Consider the following 20298-nt stretch of genomic DNA (forward strand, 5'->3'; position numbering starts at 1 on the left):
CTGACAAAAGAAATAATCAGTCTATAATTTTAATGGTCGGTTTATTTTAAAGGGGAGGTTCACCCTAAAACTACTTTCTAGTATTACAATGTCCCGACATACAATACGATTATGCCTATTTTTTTTTTTTTTTATGCTGTACAGCTAATTCACCCGCGGCTTCCGGGTTGCGAATCCCGCTGGAGTGGGCGTTCCTAACTTGTTGGTGATTGACGTGATGACCAAAAACGAGCTCCCCCCGTCGCATAAGCTGCGTCACGATTGCCGAAAGGAGCCGAACGGCGAGTCGGCGCTATACTGTGCCTGCGCACCACCGTTCGGCTCCTTTCGGCAATCGTGAGTGAGTGAGAAACTTATATAGCGCAAACAAATGCAAACTTAATCGCCTCAAGGCGCTGGCATCCAGAGTTGTACAGGTCTTCAGAAGAGGTGGGTCTTCAGTTTTTTTTCCTAAAAACCCGATGGTTTTCTTCCAAGCGGATAGTCGTGGGTAGAGCATTCCAGAGCCGTGGTCCTTGGACCGAGAATCTACGTTCTCTCTTAGATTTGTAGCGAGATTTGGGGAATCGTGACGCAGCTTACGCGACGGGGGGAGCTCGTTTTTGGTCATCGCGTCAATCACCAGCAAGTTGGGAACGCCCACTCCCGCGGGATTCGCAACCTGGAAGCTGCGGGTGAATTAGCAGTATCGAGGTATGTACAGCATAAAAGAAAAATAGGCATAATTGTATTGTATGCTGTACATACCTCGGTACAGCTAATTCACCCGCGGCTTCCGGGTTGCGAATCCCGCGGGAGTGGGCGTTCTCAACTTGTTGTTGATTGACGTGATGACCAAAAACGAGCTCCCCCTCGTCGCATAAGCTGCGTCACGATTGCCGAAAGGAGCCGAACGGCGAGTCGGCGCTATACTGTGCCTGCGCACCGCCGTTCGGCTCCTTTGGGCAATCGTGACGCAGCTTACGCGACGGGGGGGGGGCTCGTTTTTGATCATCACGTCAATCACCAGCAAGTTAGGAACGCCCACTCCCGCGGGATTCGCAACCTGGAAGCTGCGGGTGAATTAGCTGTACCGAGGTATGTACAGCATAAAAAAAAACAAAATAGGCATTATTGTAATGTGTCGGGACATTGTAATACTAGAAAGTAGTTTTAGGGTGAACCTCCCCTTTAAGTTAGAATAACAAAAATATCCAGAACAACTTATTTCCAAAAATGTATAGATTGATTTGCATTTTAATGAGTGAAAAAAGTATTTGACCCCTTCGCTAAACATGACTTAAGCCTCGTACACACGCACGTTTGTTTTCTCAACAAAAAAGCTGCTGGAAGAGCTTTTTCCTGAGAAAACCGTGCGTGTGTATGCTTTTTTCGGGGAGAAAACTGCTGGTAATCTCGACGAGAAAAATAGAGAACCTGCTCTCTATTCTTGGCAGTGTTTTCTGCCGAATAAAACGGTGAGTGTGTATGCTTACTTGTCCCCAGGTAAACCCGCGCATGCTCGAAAAGACTTTGACGCATGCGCGGTAGCATACAAGTGTAGTGTAGTGTGTAGCAAGATGGTGGCGATGGCATCGAATGTGACGAGCGCAGGCTCGTCGTAGTCTATGACGTCACCACGTTCTTGCCATTCAAATGAATGGCCGTCTGTATGCAGGGCTTTGCCAGGAATCCCGTCAGGAAAACCGAAGTTTTTTTTTTCTGACGGGATTACCGGCTGTGTGTACAGGGCTTAGGTGGCAAATCCCTTGTTGGCAATCACAGAGGTCAGACTTTTCTTGTATTTGCCCACCAGGTTTGCACACATCTCAGGAGGGATTTTGTCCTCTTTGCAGATCCTCTTCAAGTCATTAAAGCGGAGGTTCACCCTAAAAAACAACTATGTACCATCCCAGCGTCAGCATGCCTTTTTTTTTTTTTTTTGCGCTGTACATACCGTTTAATCCTTCAGTTTAGTTTCAGACTCCCGCGGGGAGTAGGCATTCCTATGAAGAGGGGAACATGATTGACGTCCGGCTATGGCGCGTCACGCATCCTGAAAATAGCCGGAGTAGGACTCAGCTCTTCACGGCGCCTGCGCACAGACTAGAAGCTGACTGCGCAGGCACCGTATTTATCCGAGTCCTATTTCGGCTATTTTCGGAACGCGTGACACGTCATAGCCGGACGTCAATCATGTTCCCCTCTTCATAGGAACGCCTATTTCCCCGCCGGAGTCTGAAACGAAAGTGGACAATTAAACGGTAAGTACAGCGCAAAAAAAAAGGCATACTGTAGCTGACGCTAGTATGCTGGTTTGGATGGTAGATAAAGAAATTTTTTTTTTTTAAGGGTGAACCCCCGCTTTAAGGTTTCCAGGCTGATGTTTGGTAACCTGAACCTTCAGCTCCCTCCACATATTTTCTATGGGATTAAGGTCTGGAGACTGGCTAGGCCACTCCAGGACCTTAATGTGCATCTTCTTGAGCCACTTCTTTGTTGCCTTGGGCGTGTGTTTTAGGTCATTGTCATGCTGGAAGACCCATCCATGATCCATTTTCAATGCCCTGGCTGAGGGGAAGGAGGTTCTCGCCCAAGATTTGATGGTACACGGCCCCGTCCATCTTCTATTTGATGCGGTGAAGTTGTCCTGTCCCCTTAGCAGAAAAATACCTCCATGTTTGACTGTGGGGGATGGTGTTCTTGGGGTCATAGGCAGCATTCCTCCTCCAAACACAGCGAGTTGAGTTGATGCCAAAGAGCTTGATTTTGGTCTCATCTGACCACAACGCTTTCATCCAGTTCTCAATCATTCAGATGTTCATTAGCAAACTTCAGCAAACCTCAGACAGTCTTGTACATTTGATTTCTTGAGCAGGGGGGCCTTGCGGGTGCAGCAGGACTTCAGTCTTTTACACGACATAGTGTGTTACCCAATTGTTTTCTTGGCGACTATGGTCCCAGCTGCCTTGAGATCATTGACAAGATTCTCCCGTGTAGTTCTGGAGTGATTCCACACCGTTCTCATGATCATTGAAACTCCACAAGCTCAGATCTTGTATGGCGCCCCAAGACCGAGGGGGATTGACAGTTATCTGTTGTCACCCTCTTACCAAGCTGCTTGGTAATGGTCTTGTAGCCCATTCCAGCCTTATGTAGGTCTACAAACTTGTCCCTGATATCCTTGGACAGCTCTCTGGTACTGGCCATGGTGGAGATATTGGAATCTGATTGCTTTCTGTGGACAGGTGTCTTTTATACAGGTAACATGCTGAGATTAGGAGCACTCCCTTTAAGAGAGTGCTCATAATCTCAGATCATTACCTGTATAGAAGACACCTGGGAGCCAGAAATCTTGCTTATTGATGGGGAAACAAATACTTATTTCATTAATATGCTAATCAATTTATACATTTTTTGAAATGCGTTTTTCTGGATATTTTTATTATTCTGTCTCTCGCTGTTAAAATAAACCTACCATAAAAATTATAGACTGATTATCGGCAGGGGGTCAAATACTCCCCCCCCCCCCTCCCTGTACTTTCATAGTAACCAATTATAGTCAAAGTTTTATACTTTGTCATTTTGTGGAGTAAGTTTGAATTTCATTGGTTGCTATTTCACATTATATGGAATGAATACATTTAGTAAAATGCAATCAAGTACTTTCATACTGGCATTCACTAAGAGAAATATTTAGGTTGTTTAAAAGGACAATTGATCACCAATACATAGCCCTGGCTCTCGCCAGTGCGACTTGTAATGGGATTTGACACTTTAAAGTACCCTATTTGTGCGCCTATAGAACCACTTAAATCGGTGCGACCCTGACATGCACCCATTTTGATAAAGGGTCCTATTTTTAATGATTTCATGTGCCATTTGTATAGACATCTGTGCATGAAGTCACACAAGCTGCACATGAAATCACACTGTTGGGAGATTTTGAAGTAGTAGTAGTTCAAATCTGCATTAAGTGAACCGGGCTTACTGTCATTTTTCTTTCCTGACCCATTTCCATGTGACCCACCCATGGGTTGATTCTGCCCACCCCTCCTTGCACGCAATACGCTTTCACCAACTTAGTTGGGGTAGGAGGTACACTTTGGTGGGGGTGGGTCAGCCACGCTCTGTGACCTTTGGGGGAGGTTCCAATTCCTGAGTCCAAGCCTTATTCTTCAAGGGAAAACCCTAACCCTAGAGATCCATCAGGAAAGGAAAATTACAGTTAGTATTGGTAATCCGATTTCTCTGTGTCTGGCACTTCCATGGCATCACGCATGAGAAATAACTATTGCAGACTGGTTGAGATTTATTAAATTTCATCTTTATTACAGGCAGCAGATAATACTTTTTGTCCAAATTAATTAGTAGTGAGTGTGGCAAAAATCTACAATGTTGTGAGATAAGAACAGGTTTGGTAATTACCATGTTGCTGCCTTACAGATTGCCTCAATGGACCCCCTATATGTTGTCGCCCATGACGTCAACATGCTATGAAAGAACTTGCCTTGTAGGTCTAACCAATGACCTTGATAATCATGGAATTTCACGTGATATAATTTACCGCATCCCCCCTATCCGCATAGTAGAAATAAAAAGTTTGGCATAAACCCGTCGGGTCTGTTCTGTTTGATGCTGAGCCATCCTGCTGTTAGGCAATTTTTACACATCTGTAGCTGACAGAAAGCACACATAAAAGTTAGGCATAAACCAGTTGGGCCTGTTTACACTGATGCAAACCATCTGGCTATTGGCCAATCCCCATCAGCCTGTCAAAGCAGGCCTTGTACCGCTTGATGAATACACGTGTCACTGCTTAAAGCGGAGGTCCACCCACCCCTGCAATAATTAAAAGCCAGCAGCTACACATAATGCAGCGGCTAACTTTTAGTTACCTGTCCTGGAGTCCAGCTATGTCGGCACCGCAGCTTATATTTCTATCAGTTGTTGGGTGCTGCCATTGCCGGTAAAGGAACCTGGTAGTGAAGTATTATGGCTTCAGGCTGGGTCCCTACTGTGCTCTCCTACTGTCCTGGCAACGGGGGGAAGGAGGAGGGAGCGAGCGAGCCAAGCTGCTCACGTAATGCATCGTGGCCCGGTCTCCCAAAAGTGGGCACATGGTACCTGTCAGACAGGTATCTGCTCTCCCACCCCCCAATAAAAAGGTGCCAAATGATGTGGTGGGGAAGGAGACAAATGAGCAGAACTTCCACTTTTGGGTAGAACTCCACATTAACCAATTGCCATCTGGCCACTGTACAGGCGGTCCCCTACTTCCAAACATCCTACTTACAAATGGAGGGAGACAACAGGAAGTAAGAGGAAATCTACCCCGAGGAAGGGAAATTCTCTTCTGTAAGATGCTTTATTACCAATTCTTGTTTCCCTAATAACACCAAATTTTCAAAATCCAATTGTCATTGGGACAGAAAGTGAGGTGAAATCTTCTGAACAGGGGTGCCTTCCCTATGCTATCTAAAAATCTTAAAAATAGATTTTTAAGTTTGGCTACACTTAAAAAAAAACGTACCTGTTCCAACTTACAAACAGATTCAACTTAAAGCGGAGGTTCACCCTAAAAACAACTATATACCATTCAATCCAGCATACTGCCGACATGTACAGTATGCCGTTTTTTTATTTTTTCCGGTTTACATACCGTAGTATAGGTATTTGCCCCCCGGCTTCCGGGTAGTGAATCCCGCGGGAGTAGGCGTTCCTATTCAGAGACTAGTGATTGACGTATGACAAAAGCTTCACCCCCGGCGCATAATGCGTGTCTCACCAGTTTCCGAAAAAAGCCGAACGTCGGTGCGCAGGCGCCGTATAGCCCCGACTCGCAGTTCTCTCGGAAACTGGTGACGTGCACTATGCGCCGGGGGTGAAGCTTTTGTAATACGTCAATCACTAGTCTGAATAGGAATGCCCACTCCCGCGGGATTCACTACCCGGAAGTCGGGGGGGGGGGGGGGGAATACCTATACTACGGTATGTAAACCGGAAAAAAAAAAAAAACAGCATACTGTACGTCGGCAGTATGCTGGATTGAATGGTATATACTTGTTTTTAGGGTGAACCTCCACTTTAAGAACAAACCTACTGACCCTATCTTGGTTGTAATCTGGGGACCTCCTGTATATAAAAGGCCGGATAGCTGACTGCTGGGGGCAGGAGGTCATTTTAAGCTATAACCGCCATGATGATGTTTGAACACAATTTAGCAGAATAGACAACAATTTGAGTTCATGGCCAAGTACCACTTTTTAAATGAATGTATCTAAAAATATATTTAAAATAGTTCTTTGGTATAAAGTGTCTTTATTAGACAAAGGCTGATAAATATTTTTAGTATTACACAACACAGTCTGTATTCATGTTTTCAGAGCAAGTGTGGGATGCAAGATGACCAATCTCGGGATCCCAAGGCAAAAGTCTTTGAACTTTATTTTCTCTATTCAGTCGCTCATTCCAAAATTCATTGCTTGTGTTAACGTATCAGATAATTTAGTGGCAAGCTTATCTGTGGAGAAAAAGAAAGGTAACATACAGAGGCTGTTATTATCTTCCACATAACTCTATATACAAATACAATTTGGCCAGAATTATTCTCTTTTCGCCCGCCGTATGCAAAATGATGGCTGCAGGGTGGTTTCATTATCCTGACTGGGTGACTTATGACTTCCAACAGGATAAGCTGTGAGGGCGGTGCGGCGTGTCGCTCCGACACACCACATCTTCGACCTCGGTAATGCGCCTATGACGTAAGCTCTTTACCATGTGATCAGTTGTGTCCAATCACAGCTGGTCACATCGTAACCAGGAAGTGCCATTTATCGGCTTTTCCTCTATTCATGCTGACATGGCGCTGGTAGAGGAGAACCGATAAGAGGCCCTCCTGACGAGGGGGGGGGGATGTCAGTGCATTGATTTATTTTTTCCCAAATTTTCTTTTTTGTTTAGCAACAAATAAAAAAAAAACTGTGGTAATCAAATACCGCTAAACAAAGCTCCATTTGTGGGGAAAAAAGATATTTTATAAAAATCTAGTTTGGGTACAGCGCTGCACGACCACGCAGCTGTCATTCGAAGTGTGAGAGCAGAGCTGTACTATTGAAAATAGGAGAAGTGTGTCCTGGGTTCTGTAAAGTTTACCATACAAACTGATTGTACAATCTCCTTTTTGATCTACCATCAGGGCCTTTCTGATTAGCATGCCTAAGTAAAGTGCATTGCACCTAAAGCGGAGTTCCACCCAGAAATTGAACTTCCACTTTTCAGATTCCTCCTCCCCCTCCAGTTTCACATTTGGCACCATTCAGGGGGGAGCAGATACCCGTCTAATACAGGTACATGCTCCCACCTCCAAGCATAGATCGCTGCAGTATCTGCGGAGATCTACGCCATGTCCGGGAATCGGGCTTCACTTCCTGATTCCCTTACCGAAGATGCCGGCAGCTTCACCCGAAGCCGAGGGAGAGACATCGCAGGTGCCCTGGAAAGGCAAGTGTCCTAATATTAAAAGTCAGCAGCTGCAGTATTTGTAGCTGCCGACTTATTTTTATTTTCGGTGGAACTCCACTTTAAAAAAGGAAATCAAACATAACTGTTACCAGTTGAAGCCAAAGTTCTCATTCAGGAAAGGGAGTCTATTGTTGCCCGTGTAAGAAGTGCTGCCAGTTTTAAAGAGGAAGTAAACCCTCTTAAAGAATAGCATACTAGCTCATTATGTGGCACTTACTTGAAATCGAAGCCCCCGAAGTGCTCCTTGTTACCCTCTGCCATGTCCCCTCTGTGCTTCTTCCTGTTTTCGCTGCTCTGACGCTGTGATTGGCCGGAGCGCCGATTACGTCAATCCCGCACGGGACCGGCAGATCCGCGCGCATGCGTGAAAACACGACATTAACCCCACATTATCCTATTCACAAAAACGGCACGCTCAGTGCGCCTGCGCCGTTGTCTACGGAGCTCATGCGCCATAGACATTGGTGCCTGTTTTTGTGAAAATATCTCCTTAACCGTGTAGGTTGAGGAGATATTTGTTGCACCTACAGGTAAGCCTTAATCTAGGCTTACCTGTAGGTGCAAGTTGTGTGGTTGTAAATAAAGAAAATAAAAAAAGGGGGAAAACTCTGCGCTAAACCCACTTATAAGTGAGGAAAAATTTATATATGACCTCTAAATAGAGGAAGGAATGAAAAAAATGAGTGAAAAATGAATTTAAATAGGGGAGTGCTGCTGCCTATTCAAAGCTCAAATACTTAAACTAAAGACATATATTTCTTTTTTGTATGTGGGTTTACAACCACTTTAAGGCAAAGTGCCCATTTGTAGCAATATATACCATGATTTACATGTGCCACAGCTAGCACCTCTTCCAAGAGCCAGGCAATCGCAGCTTCCAGGCTTGGAATAGGTGACTGGGTTGCAACAACAATATTGATTGGTTGCCTTTTAACAGTATGGAACAATGTGGGTGTTGCGTCACTTTTTCCTGATACAATCATAACATTTCCTACCCTTCTATTTTGTAGTATCTGGTTTCCTCCAAATTGTAAGTACAATTTAAAAGGAGGAGAAGTCTGGGATATGAAATAAACAAACCTTTATACTTGCCTCCATGCTGCAGCATCAATGTCGAGATGCAGTTGTCTTGGGCCGGCTCTAAGACCGAGAACTGAGCGATCATATGACTGCTGATCACTCAGTTCTTGATCGTCTTCTGAGCAGAGAGCAGTGACTGCAGTCGCCGCTCTCCAGTGCTCACTGGAGCACTGGGCTGGCAAGGGGGTGGACGCGATTGGCTCTGGCTCTTAGTGGTGCACCGAAATGCAAAACCAGCTGTAGATCAGGCAGCAGGGTAGAACCTAACAATATTGTTGAGATCTTCCCCGAGCCTGGCACGGCTCTGCCCCAGCAGCTTATAGTGGGCAATACCCCGCTATCAGCTTACTCTGGGTCACAGGAGAACAAAAGTAAGTGCACTCCTGTAACCTACAAAAGAAGTATGGTCAATTAACCACTTCAATACCGGGCTTTTATACACACCTCAATACCGGGCCTATTCTGGCACTTCTCTCCTACATGTACAAATCATTATTTTGCTCGAAAATTACGCAGAACCTCCAAACATTATATATGTTTTTTTAGCAGACACCCTAGGGACTAAAATGGCGGTCATTGCAATGTTTTATCTTGCACGGTATTTGCGCAATCATTTTTCAAACGCCTTTTTTTGGAAAAAAATTGTTTCATGAATTAAAAAATAACAAAACAGTAAAGTTAGCTCAATTTTTTTGTAAAATATGAAATATTATGTTACACCGAGTAAATAGATACCCAACATGTCACGCTTTAAAATTGCACACACTCATGGAATGGCGCCAAGCTTCGGTACTTAAAGTGGAGGTTCACCCGATTTAACAACTTTAGCCTAAATAATAGTCCCCTGGATGTCTACTACTAGTCCGCAGTTAAAAAAAATCCTGAAAAATGTAGATACCTTATATCCCTGAAGCAGGCACTTCCTGGTTATAGGTGTGCGGGATTGGGTGTGTCGCGATCGCCGCAACGAATTGTAGGATTGATCACGAGGGATCAATAGGGAAGAACTATTGTGCTGGTCACAGCGGGGCGTGTCCTTTTCAGGATGCCGCCGGCCGTTGTTATAGCAACTGTACAGTGTTGACGGCGCAGCTCGCGGTCACACTGCGCATGCGCGGGATAGAACGGTGAATGCTGGGACATCAGCATTCACCGCATCCCGGAAGGAAATAGAGGAGGGCTTCAGAGTGCCCACAATTAAGATGGCAATGTCCATCTTAGATTTTTATAAATTATCCTTTTCGGGGCAAACGAAAATCCTGGCGGCTGCAACTATGGGACTAGTGAGTACAAGATGACCTATGTTAACAGCGTTTGAATTATATTGAAAAAAAAAAAATATGTTTTTCCGCGGAACCCCCGCTTTAAAATCTCCATAGGCAACGCTTTAATTTTTTTTACAGGTTACCAGTTTAGATTTACAAGGAGGTCTAGTGCTAGAATTGTTGCTGGCACTCTTAACGCACGCGACGATACCTCACATAAGTGGTTTAAACTGCGTTTACATATGTCGCCGGGACTTACGTGTGCGTTCGCTTCTGCGTGAGAGCTACCGGGGACAGGGGCGTTTTTTTTTTGTTTTATTATTTTTTTTTACTTATTTATTTACACTTTTTTTAATATATTTTTTTTTTTTTATCATTTTTATTCCTATTACAAGGAATGTAAACATCCCTTGTAATAGGAAATGTGTGTGACAGGTCCTCTTTATGGAGAAATGCGGGGTTAATAAGACCCCACATCTCTCCTCCAGGCTGGAAAGCATGAGATCGGTGAAAAAAAATGTCACCGATCTCATGATCAGTGTTGCTTACTAGCCGTAATCGTGGCTTTGTTTACTTACGCGTCATCACATCGCGCCCGGGCCTCCGGCAGTCATCTCTATGCTTCCTGCCTGCGCCGGACGATTCCTTCTCCGGGCCCCCGATGGCACGGGAGAGCCCGGAAAAGCACCGGATGGCGGCGGGAGGGGTGTCCCCTTCCGCCGCCTATAAGAACGATCAAGCGGCGGAACTGCCGCTATGATCATTCTTATGGTGCGCAGGATTTCCAGCTGAAGACATGGATATCTAAATGATGCCTCTAGCTGCAGGCATCATTCAGATATCCCCCCGCAAAGCCCAGGACGTCATATGACGTCCACCCAGGATGGGAGATCCCATCTGTGGACGTCATATGACGATGATCCGGTATTGAAGTGGTTAAAAGAGAAGCATGGCCAAAACGTGGTGTGATAAGACAACCCCTGTAATTATTGTTGTTACTTACCTGCTCTTTTCTGCAACTTCTTCCTCCTCTTGCCGGCTGCCTTCAATGCCTGGCCTTGCTGCAGAGGATCTACTGCTTGAATTTCCTTCAGGCTGGGTGCTCTGGGAACCTTCTCTGTGTCCGTTTGCACTTTGCTTTTTGCTGTTTTAATTTCCACAGTCATAGGCCCAAACTATCAGAAAAGAAAGAATGAACATAATTAGATACCTTACCATGGCCCTGTATATAAATATTTTACATTCTACACACATTAAAAAGGGAATTTGCCAGCTAGCCCATTTAGTCAAGGACAGGCCACCTTCCCCATTCCTGCTAGGTCTCCCTGCCACTTCAACCATTTGTTGGAGCCCTGGGAAACACCTGATGCTTTTGTGTATGGGTTTGCATGCGACTTTCTCCCTGCTCAGGTCTGAACACTGTATCATGGAAGGAAGAGTATTGGTCACGTGCTCCAAACGCCAGGGATTTCCAAAGGTTCTAAAAGACAAATGGAGCAACAAGGAAACATGGCAAAGGTAATAGTGGCAGGGCTTTCAAGAGAACCTGTCACTTTACCCTGCATGTACAAAGTGACAGATTCTCTTTATACCCTTCTTGCCCTGGCATCCCTTTTAAACAGACTATTTAGAGGGGTTATATAGTCAGAAGGTTTTTTTTTATCTTAAAAGGGGTTGTAAAGGTTCATTTTTTATTTCCTAAATAGGTTCCTTTAAGCTAGTGCATTGTTGGTTCACTTACCTTTTCCTTCCATTTCCCTTTTAAATGTTTTTTTTCTTTGTCTAAAATTCTCACTTTCAGTTTCTCCTCGGTAAGCTTGCCCCCCATCGTCTGAGCTGTTCTGGCTGGGGGTAAGTCAGCGTGCTCGCCCCCTCCCTTGGGACTACATCCCTGCGGGGAGACGCTGTGAACACACAGTCCCAAGGGAGGGGGCGAGCACGCTGACTAGCCCCCAGCTAGAACCGCTCAGATGATGGGGGCAAGCTTACTGAGGAGAAACAGGAAGTAAGAAATTCAGACAAAGAAAAAAACATTTAGAAGGGAAATTGAAGGAAAAAGGTAAGTGAACCAACAATGCACAGGCTTAAAGGAACCAATTTAGAAAATAAAAAACAAACCTTTACAACCCCTTTAAAGTGGTTGTAAACCCTTGTTTACAACTTAATGTTACGGGTAAGCCTATATTAAGGCTTACCTGTAATAAACAAGGACTGCACGGTTTAGGAGATATGCCTGTATTTGCATGTGCCGACGTCATGCGGCACATGCGCACTGAATCAATGGCGCTATGTGCCGTTGCTTCAGCTGTACTGTGCCGTTCCCGCGCGCATGCGTGGGGGTGACGTCATCGCCGCTCTGGCCAATCACAGCGCCGGAGCGGCTATACCTGAAAGTCACTCCAGGACAACATGTCGGCGGCTGGAGGGGGAGACGTGGACCGCTGCGGGGGCTTCGTTCTGAGGTAATACATAATCAGCTAGTATGCTATGCAGATTAGCCGATTGTGCCTTTGTCTTGCAGGGTTTTTTTTTATTCCTGTTTTTTCAGGGGGGGGTTTACTTCCTCTAATGAGCCTTGTGTGTGCAGCACTTGCCCAATACTTATCTGAGCCCCATCTCTGTCCACGAGCGTCCAGGTCTCTCCCTCCTGATAGGATAGGCTGAGACATAGCAGTGGCACCATTGGCTCCAGCTGCTGTCAAAGTCAGTTAGCCAATAAGGAGAAAGAGGGGTCTGGGCCGAAACACAGCTCTGTGTCTGAATGGACAGACAGAGCTGCAGCTCGGCTCGGGTGCCCCCATGGCAAGCTGCTTGCTGTGGGGGCACTCAACAGGAGGGAGGGGCCAGGAGCACAGAAGAGGGACTCGAGAAGAAGGGGATAGGGGCTGCTCTATGCAAATCCACTACACAGAGCAGGTAACAGGTTTGTTAATTTTATAGAAAAAAAAACGAGACTTTACAATCACTTTAACCTGGGAGATGGGGGGCCTGCCCGATCACGTGATTTGTTGTCACATGATTGGAACCAGTATTGCCCAATAAATACTAGAGAGCGGTGTGTGACAATTTGGTCACTGTGCTGGGAGCACACTCTCTGCACAAAAACCTTCAGCTGCCCATGAATGCATATATGTGGTGTGGGCATTAAAGCTCACCCTCTTTGCTGCTACATATATATGCGTTATGTGAGAGGCAAGAGGTTAATAAAGTGACTACAAGGAATCCTGAAATGCATTAAATTGGGCCAGTTAGTACAGCCACAGTTTTTTGTATGATCCCCCTTAGGCTGGGTTCACGCCTATGCAAATTAGATGAGGGTTTCCCTGCATCCTATTCGCATAGCAGGAGAATGTGACCAGTAACCGCTTCCCGACCACCGCATGTACATATACGTCGGCAGAATGGCACGTACAGGCACATTGGCGTACCTGTACGTCCCTGCCTTTCCGGGGGTCCGATCGGGACCCCCCCCCCCCGCTACATGCGGCAGCCATATTCCCTCGGGGAGCGATCCGGGACGACTATTCATTTATAGCCCCTCCGTCGCGGTCGCTCCCCGGAGCTGAAGAACGGGGAGAGCCGTATGTAAACACGGCTTCCCCGTGCTTCACTGTGGCGGCTGCATCGATCGAGTGATCCCTTTTATAGGGAGACTCAATCGATGACGTCAGTCCTACAGCCACACCCCCCTAAAGTAGTAAACACACACTAGGTGAACCCTAACTCCTACAGCGCCCCCTGTGGTTAACTCCCAAACTGCAACTGTCATTTTCACAATAAACAATGCAATTTAAATGCATTTTTTGCTGTGAAAATGACAATTGTCCCAAAAATGTGTCAAAATTGTCCGAAGTGTCCGCCATAATGTCGCAGTCACGAAAAAAAACGCTGATCGCCGCCATTAGTAATAAAAAAAAAAAATAATAATAAAAATGCAATAAAACTATCCCCTATTTTGTAAACGCTATACATTTTGCGCAAACCAACCGATAAACGATTATTGCGATTTTTTTTACCAAAAATAGGTAGAAGAATACGTATCGACCTAAACTGAGGGAAAATTTTTTTTTTATATATGTTTTTGGGGGGTATTTATTATAGCAAAAAGTAAAAAATATTGAATTTTTTTCAAAATTGTCGCTCTATTTTTGTTTATAGCGCAAAAAATAAAAACCGCAGAGGTGATCAAATACCACCAAAAGAAAGCTCTATTTGTGGCGAAAAAAGGACGCCAATTTTGTTTGGGAGCCACGTCGCACGACCGCGCAATTGTCTGTTAAAGCGACGCAGTGCCGAATTGTAAAAACCCCTTGGGTCATTTAGCAGCATATTGGTCCGGTCCTTAAGTGGGTAAGGATGAGCTCCGGCGTGTTCGCATAATCACAGCCTGGCAGACATTTCCCGATCCCTGCAGCCGAGCATCGGGAAATGTCTGCCTGGCTGTGATTAGCGCAGCGCGGGTGCCGACTTCCTGGAGGGCTCCGCACGTGTTCTATGCGAACACGCTGGAGCTCATCCTTAGTGACCGGCTCTCTATGGAGCCGGTTCACATATTTCCGGGATGACTGTGGAGCGCACTGCACAGAAACGCTGTGCGTCTTTAGCTCCGTTTCAGGGCCAAATTTAGGCAAAGATTCGTCCCTGAACCGGAGAATGGGGACGCACAGCGTTCCTGTGCGATCCGGTGATGGTTCCAGTGGGAACCGAGCCCTATATTTACAAATGTGCCTCTTCTGATTTTTGTACCGTGTCAAGCGCAATTGCATAAAAGCTCCAGATTCAGACAAAAAAAAAAAAAAAAAAAGAAGAGCAATATACATTTTGTATGGCCATGTGGTATATCTGTACAAACATATTGTAGTAAAATGTTCTACCGCCAGCTAAAAGTCCTTAATTTGCCAAAGAGCCCCCATGCAAGCCAACAACCACAATAATTAGTTACTGGCAAGAAATGTGACTAAAAGAAGATATTTATGTAAATTCTAGTATCTCTAGGTCTGAAACATATTTTTATTTAATAATGTATGGTAATTGCTGTAATGTTTTCTCCTTAAAGCGGAGCTCCGCTGAAAAAAAATATTAAAAGCCAGCAGCTACAAATACTACAGCTGCTGACTTTTAATATTAGGACACTTACCTGTCCTGGAGTCCAGCGCCGTCCGCAGCAGAGGACGAGCGATCGCTCGTCACTCTGCTGCCCCCCCCCGCCATCCTCAGTGAGGGAACCAGGAAGTGAAGCGTCTGGCTTCACTGCCCGGCCGGTTCCCTACGGCGCATGCGCGAGTCGCGCTGCGCCGTCTGACTGGCTCCCGCTGTGTACTGGGAGCCGAGTGTTCCCAGAACACAACGGGGGGCGGACGGGAGGTGACGTCATGCCCGCAGTCTGCCCGAGACTGTGTGGCCGGAAGTGGGTGCAAATACCTGTCTTTAGACAGGTATCTGCACCCCCCTAAAAGTTGTCAAATGTGACACCAGAGGGGGGGGGAGGGTTCCGATCAGCGGGAGTTCCACTTTAGGGTTGGCCCAGATTCAGGTAGAATTTGCCCCTTTTTTACGGAGGCACAGGGCAACGTTTTTGCCCTGCGCCCCCGCAAATTTACTGCGCTACCCGCGATTCACGGAGCAGTAGCTCCGTAAATTGCGGGGGCGCTGTGTAAACTTGCCCTGCGTAAGGGCGCCTAATGTAAATGATCCCGTAGGGGGCGGGAATCATTTAAATTAGGCGCGCTCCCGCGCCGAGCGTAGAGCGCATGCTCCGTCGGGAAACTTTCCCGATGTGCATTGCGGCAAATGACGTCGCAAGGACGTCATTTACTTCAGAGTGAACGTGAATGGCGTCCAGCGCCATTCACGAATCACTTACGCAAACGACGTAACATTCAAATATCGCGACGCGGGAACGACGGGTATCCTTTAGCATTGGCTGCGCGTGCTATTAGGATGTGCAACCTTACGCGAAACCCGACATACACAAACTACAGGAAATTGTGTACGCAGGGCTCGCGCAACGTTGTGAATCGGTGTTAGTATGCAATTTGCATACTATACACTGAGCACAATGGGAGCGCCCCCTAGCGGTCATCGCAAGAATGCAGCCTAAAATATGCGTGGCATAAGAGCCTTATGCCACGCAGATTTTAGACTGCAGTCGGCGTTACGATGTTCCTGAATCAGGAGCATTCGTAACGCCAGAGCAAGTAAGCAATTGCGCTGTGTAACCTATGGTTACACAGACGCAATTGCTTCTTGAATCTGGGCCCTTGTAAATAAGGATAACAAAGCCAGTGTGTATATCAGGACAGTAAAGGGCACAAAAGTTGTGCCAGTATTAATCTACCATTGTGCAGATGGGAAACTTCCAAGACAAAAAAAACAGGCTTGATATTTCCATATGGTAATTTGCTGGGATATGAAGTGTGTGACAAATTGTAACAAGAAGCATTCTGTAATGAGCAAGGCTTGGACACGGCTATGTGTGTTAAACTACTAAACCTTTGGTACTTAAAGGTCCGAGTTTTTTTTTCTTAAATAACAAACATGTCATAATTGCCTCTACTGTGCAGTTCTTTTGCAGTGTGGCCTCGAACATCCTCTTCTGGGGTCCCTCCCCGCATCGTATAACCCCCTAGGAGAAGCGTTCTCCCGGAAGGTTACCTTGCGGGCACTCGCCCGAGTCCAGCATTTGCGTCCATGGACACGAATGCTGGACTCGGCCCCGCCCCCCAGGGGCCGTGTCATTGGATTTGATTGACAGCAGCGGGAGCCAATGGCTGCGCTGCCATCAATATATCCAATTAAGAGACGAGAACCCCGGGCAGAGGGGCGGCCTTTTTTTGTTTCTAGCGCAAAAAATTTAAACCGCAGAGGTGAGCAAATACCACCAAAAGAAAGCTTGATTTGTGCGTGTGTGGGGGGAGGATATCAATTGTATTTGGGTACAGCGTCGCACAACCGGTTGCACTTGTCAGTTAAAGTAACGCAGTGCCATATAGCAAAAAATGGCCTGGTCATGAAGGGGGGGTAAAACCTTCCGGGGCTGAAATGTGCATGGAGCCCAAGTAAGATTTCTCCATTATAACAGATAATTTCAAGTAATAAAAACCTGTATGACATCACCTTCGTACTGCTCTTTTACCTCAAGATCTCTGTCCTCTTCCATTGCATCAGCTTGTGTGTCTGCTTCTTCAGCCGAGTCTTCCAGCTCAACAGCCTCTACTTCCTCCGATTCCTGTCCGACTCCAGTAGTCAGGCCTGAAGCCTCCATAGCTATGCCCTGAGGAGCCGACTGGATTTCTTTATAGACACAATCAAAACAAGCTTAGTCATTGTCCGAACATAATAAAGAACACTGGTTATAAAGGTTTTCTGAACTTAGCTGTAGTTGTAAGAGAACAGGTGAACTACCAGTGTTCCCGTGTTCGCTAAATACATTACAGGTGTATCTAAACAAAAACTTTTCTAAATCCTTAAGTTTTCTTGGCTGTTGTTTAGCAACTCGAAGTTTAAGTTCCCTCCATACATTTTCCATAGGATTAAGGTCTGGAGACCAACTTTGCCACTCCATGACCTTATTGTGCTTCTACTTAAGCCGCTCCTTTGTTGCCTTGGTGGTATGTTTTGGGTCATTGTCATGCTGGAAGACCCATCCATGACCCATCTTCAGGTGTTCTGGCTGAGGGAAGAAGGTTCTCATTCAAGATTTTAAAATACATGACTAGGGTTGTTCCGATACCACTTTTTTTAGACCGAGTACAAGTACCGATACTTTTTTTCAAGTACTCGCCGATACCGAATACCGATACTTTTTTCTAAATTTTATTTTGACAGTGGCACTAATATGCAGTACTGACGCTTGGACTGTCAGTTATTTTTTTTTACAATTTTATTTTTTACAATTATTTTTTTTTTATATTCTTTACAATATATATAATTATTTTTTTTACAATGCTTTCTTTTTGGGGGGGGGGGGGGGCGGTGTCAGTGTGTCAGTTTTTTTTATTTAACTTTATTATTTTTACAATTTTTGTTTTTGTTTTTAGCAGCCCTGTTGGGGGGGCTTTGGTGAGATATTGGGGGTCTTAACAGACCCCTGATATCTTCTCTTTGAGACAGAGGAAGGGACTAAGGACACAGATTCCCCAGTCCCTTTCTCTGCAGGCTCAACTGCACTGCAGATGAATGTAAAAGGGGACAGCGGCTCCTCTCCATTCATAAACTGAGATATCGTAACACAGTTACGATATCTCAGTTATGAATGGACAGTCAGTGATCACTGACAAAAAAAAAAAAGATCACCGACTGTTCATTCAGAAAAGGGCTCCTTCCTCAGCTCTCCATCCTGACAGATCGAGGACAGAGGGGGGGTAAAGAGCACGGCGGAGGACCGGAGCGCGGCGGGGGAAACACGAGCGGAGCACGGCGGGGGAAACACGAGCGGAGCACGGCGGGGGAAACACGAGCGGAGCACGGCGGGGGAAACACGAGCGGAGCACGGCGGGGGAAACACGAGCGGAGCACGGTAGGGGAAACACGAGCAGAGCATGGAGAGGTACTAATGCAGCGCACAGCTGGGTACAGGAGTAGAGCATGGAGGGGGACCGGAGCAGTACACGGCGGGGGACAGAAGCTGTACACGGCGGGGGACAGAAGCACCACCGACAAAGTATCGGATTAAGCATCGGAGCATTTGCCCGAGTACAAGTACTCGGGCAAATGCTCGGTATCGGCACCGATACTGATACTAGTATCGGGACAACCCTATACATGACCCCTCACAATGCGGCAAAGTTGGCCTGTAACTTTAGCAGAGAAACGGCCCCAAAGCATCACGATTCCACCTCTGTGCTTAACTGTAGTGATGATGTTCTTAGGTTTATAGTCAGCTTTTTCTACCTCCAAACATGGCAAGTCGAGTTAATGCCAGAGCTTGATTTGGGTCTCATCTGACTGCAGCACTTTCTCCCAATCCTTATCTGAATCATTTAGATGTTCATTGGCATGACTGTACATGTGTCTTCTTGAGAAGCGAGCTTCCCTGTGTTTGGAGGAAGAAAAATGCTGACTAAGACCCCAAGAACACCATTCCTACAGTTAAGCACGGAGGTGAAAACATTATGCTTTGGGTCTGTTTCTCTGCTAAAGGTACAGGCCGACTTTACCGCATTGAGGGGCCAAATATTATAAAATGTTTGATGAGAACCTTCTTCCTTCAGCCAGAACACTGAAGATGGGACATGGATGGGTCTTCCAGCATGAGAATAACCCAAAACATACGGCCAAGGCAACAAAGGAGTGGCTCAAGAAGGACATTAAAATCATGGAGTGGCTGGCCAGTCTCCAGACCTTAATCCTATAGAAAATGTATGGAGGGAGCTGAAACTAGGAGTTTCCAAGAAACCTTAAAGCGGAGGTTCACCCAAATAACATGTATATAAGATCATATTCTTTATACTTCCAACATGTACTTTTTTTTTTTTTTGGCTCTACATACCTTATTATGGCTATTTTCCACCCGGCTTCCGGGTACTCACTCCCGCGGGACCAGGCGTTTCTATGCAGAGGCGCAATGTCACCTAGGACTTCACCCAGATGATTGACGTCCTTGAGAAAAAGTTCTCCCCAGCGCCCCCCCTATTGCGTAGGCGCGTCACAAGAGTCACAGAGTTTCCGAAAGTAGCCGAACTGCGAGTCAGCTCTACACGGCGCCTGCGCACCGACTAGGAGCCGTGTAGAGCTGACTGCGCAGGCGCCGTATAGAGCCGACTCGCAGTTCGGCTACTTTCAAAAAACTCTGTGACTCTCGTGACGTGCCTACGCAATAGGGGGGAGCGGGGGTCACTCAAGGACGTCAATCATCTGGGCGAAGTCCAGACATTGCGCCTCTGCATAGAAACGCCTACTCTCGCGGGAGTGAGTACCCGGAAGCCGGGTGGAAAATAGCCATAATAAGGTATGTAGAGCCAAAAAAAGGGGCATACTGTACATGTTGGAAGTATAAAGAATATGATCTTATATACATGTTATTTGCTTTAAGGATTTAGAGAAGATCTGTAAAGAAGAGAGGAGCAAAATCCATCCTGAGATGTGTGGAGACCTGATCACCGACTACAAGAAACGTCTGACCTCTGTGCTTTCCAACAAGGGTTTCTCCACCAAGTACTAAGTCATGTTTTGCTTGGGGATCAAATACTTATTAATACTGAACTACAACTCAATTTATTTGTATTATGTTTTTTTTTCTGGATTTTTGGTTGAGGTCTGACATGCCCCCTGCTTATTCAGTGCCAGACTTCATCATAGGAACCACATGTTACATTATACAATACACAAGCTCTGATGAAGGGGGATGGCCAGGGCCTCTGAAACGCGTTGCCTTTCTTTCTACCGATCATAAAATTAAACATTGCTTTGGACCCTTAGACCATTTGTGTGGTGCCCTTTCTGTTTCTTA

At 45.9% G+C, this 20298-nt stretch overlaps 1 protein-coding gene across 1 annotated transcript in view; it reads right to left on the reverse strand.

Annotated features, from left to right (window-relative positions):
• Window positions 1-6280: 6280 nt before the first annotated feature.
• Window positions 6281-20298, reverse strand: part of GNL3L (G protein nucleolar 3 like) — a 36698-nt gene continuing 22680 nt past the window's right edge. The window contains exons 13-15 of the mRNA XM_040322862.1: window positions 16984-17141; window positions 10852-11023; window positions 6281-6502 (exon numbers count right to left, since the gene is read on the reverse strand). Coding sequence (XP_040178796.1) covers window positions 6438-6502; window positions 10852-11023; window positions 16984-17141 — 395 coding nt within the window. The 3' untranslated portion in view covers window positions 6281-6437. The remainder of the gene's footprint in view (window positions 6503-10851; window positions 11024-16983; window positions 17142-20298) is intronic.

Source organism: Rana temporaria, chromosome 9, assembly GCF_905171775.1.
Source record: "Rana temporaria chromosome 9, aRanTem1.1, whole genome shotgun sequence".
Lineage (NCBI taxonomy): Eukaryota > Metazoa > Chordata > Amphibia > Anura > Ranidae > Rana > Rana temporaria.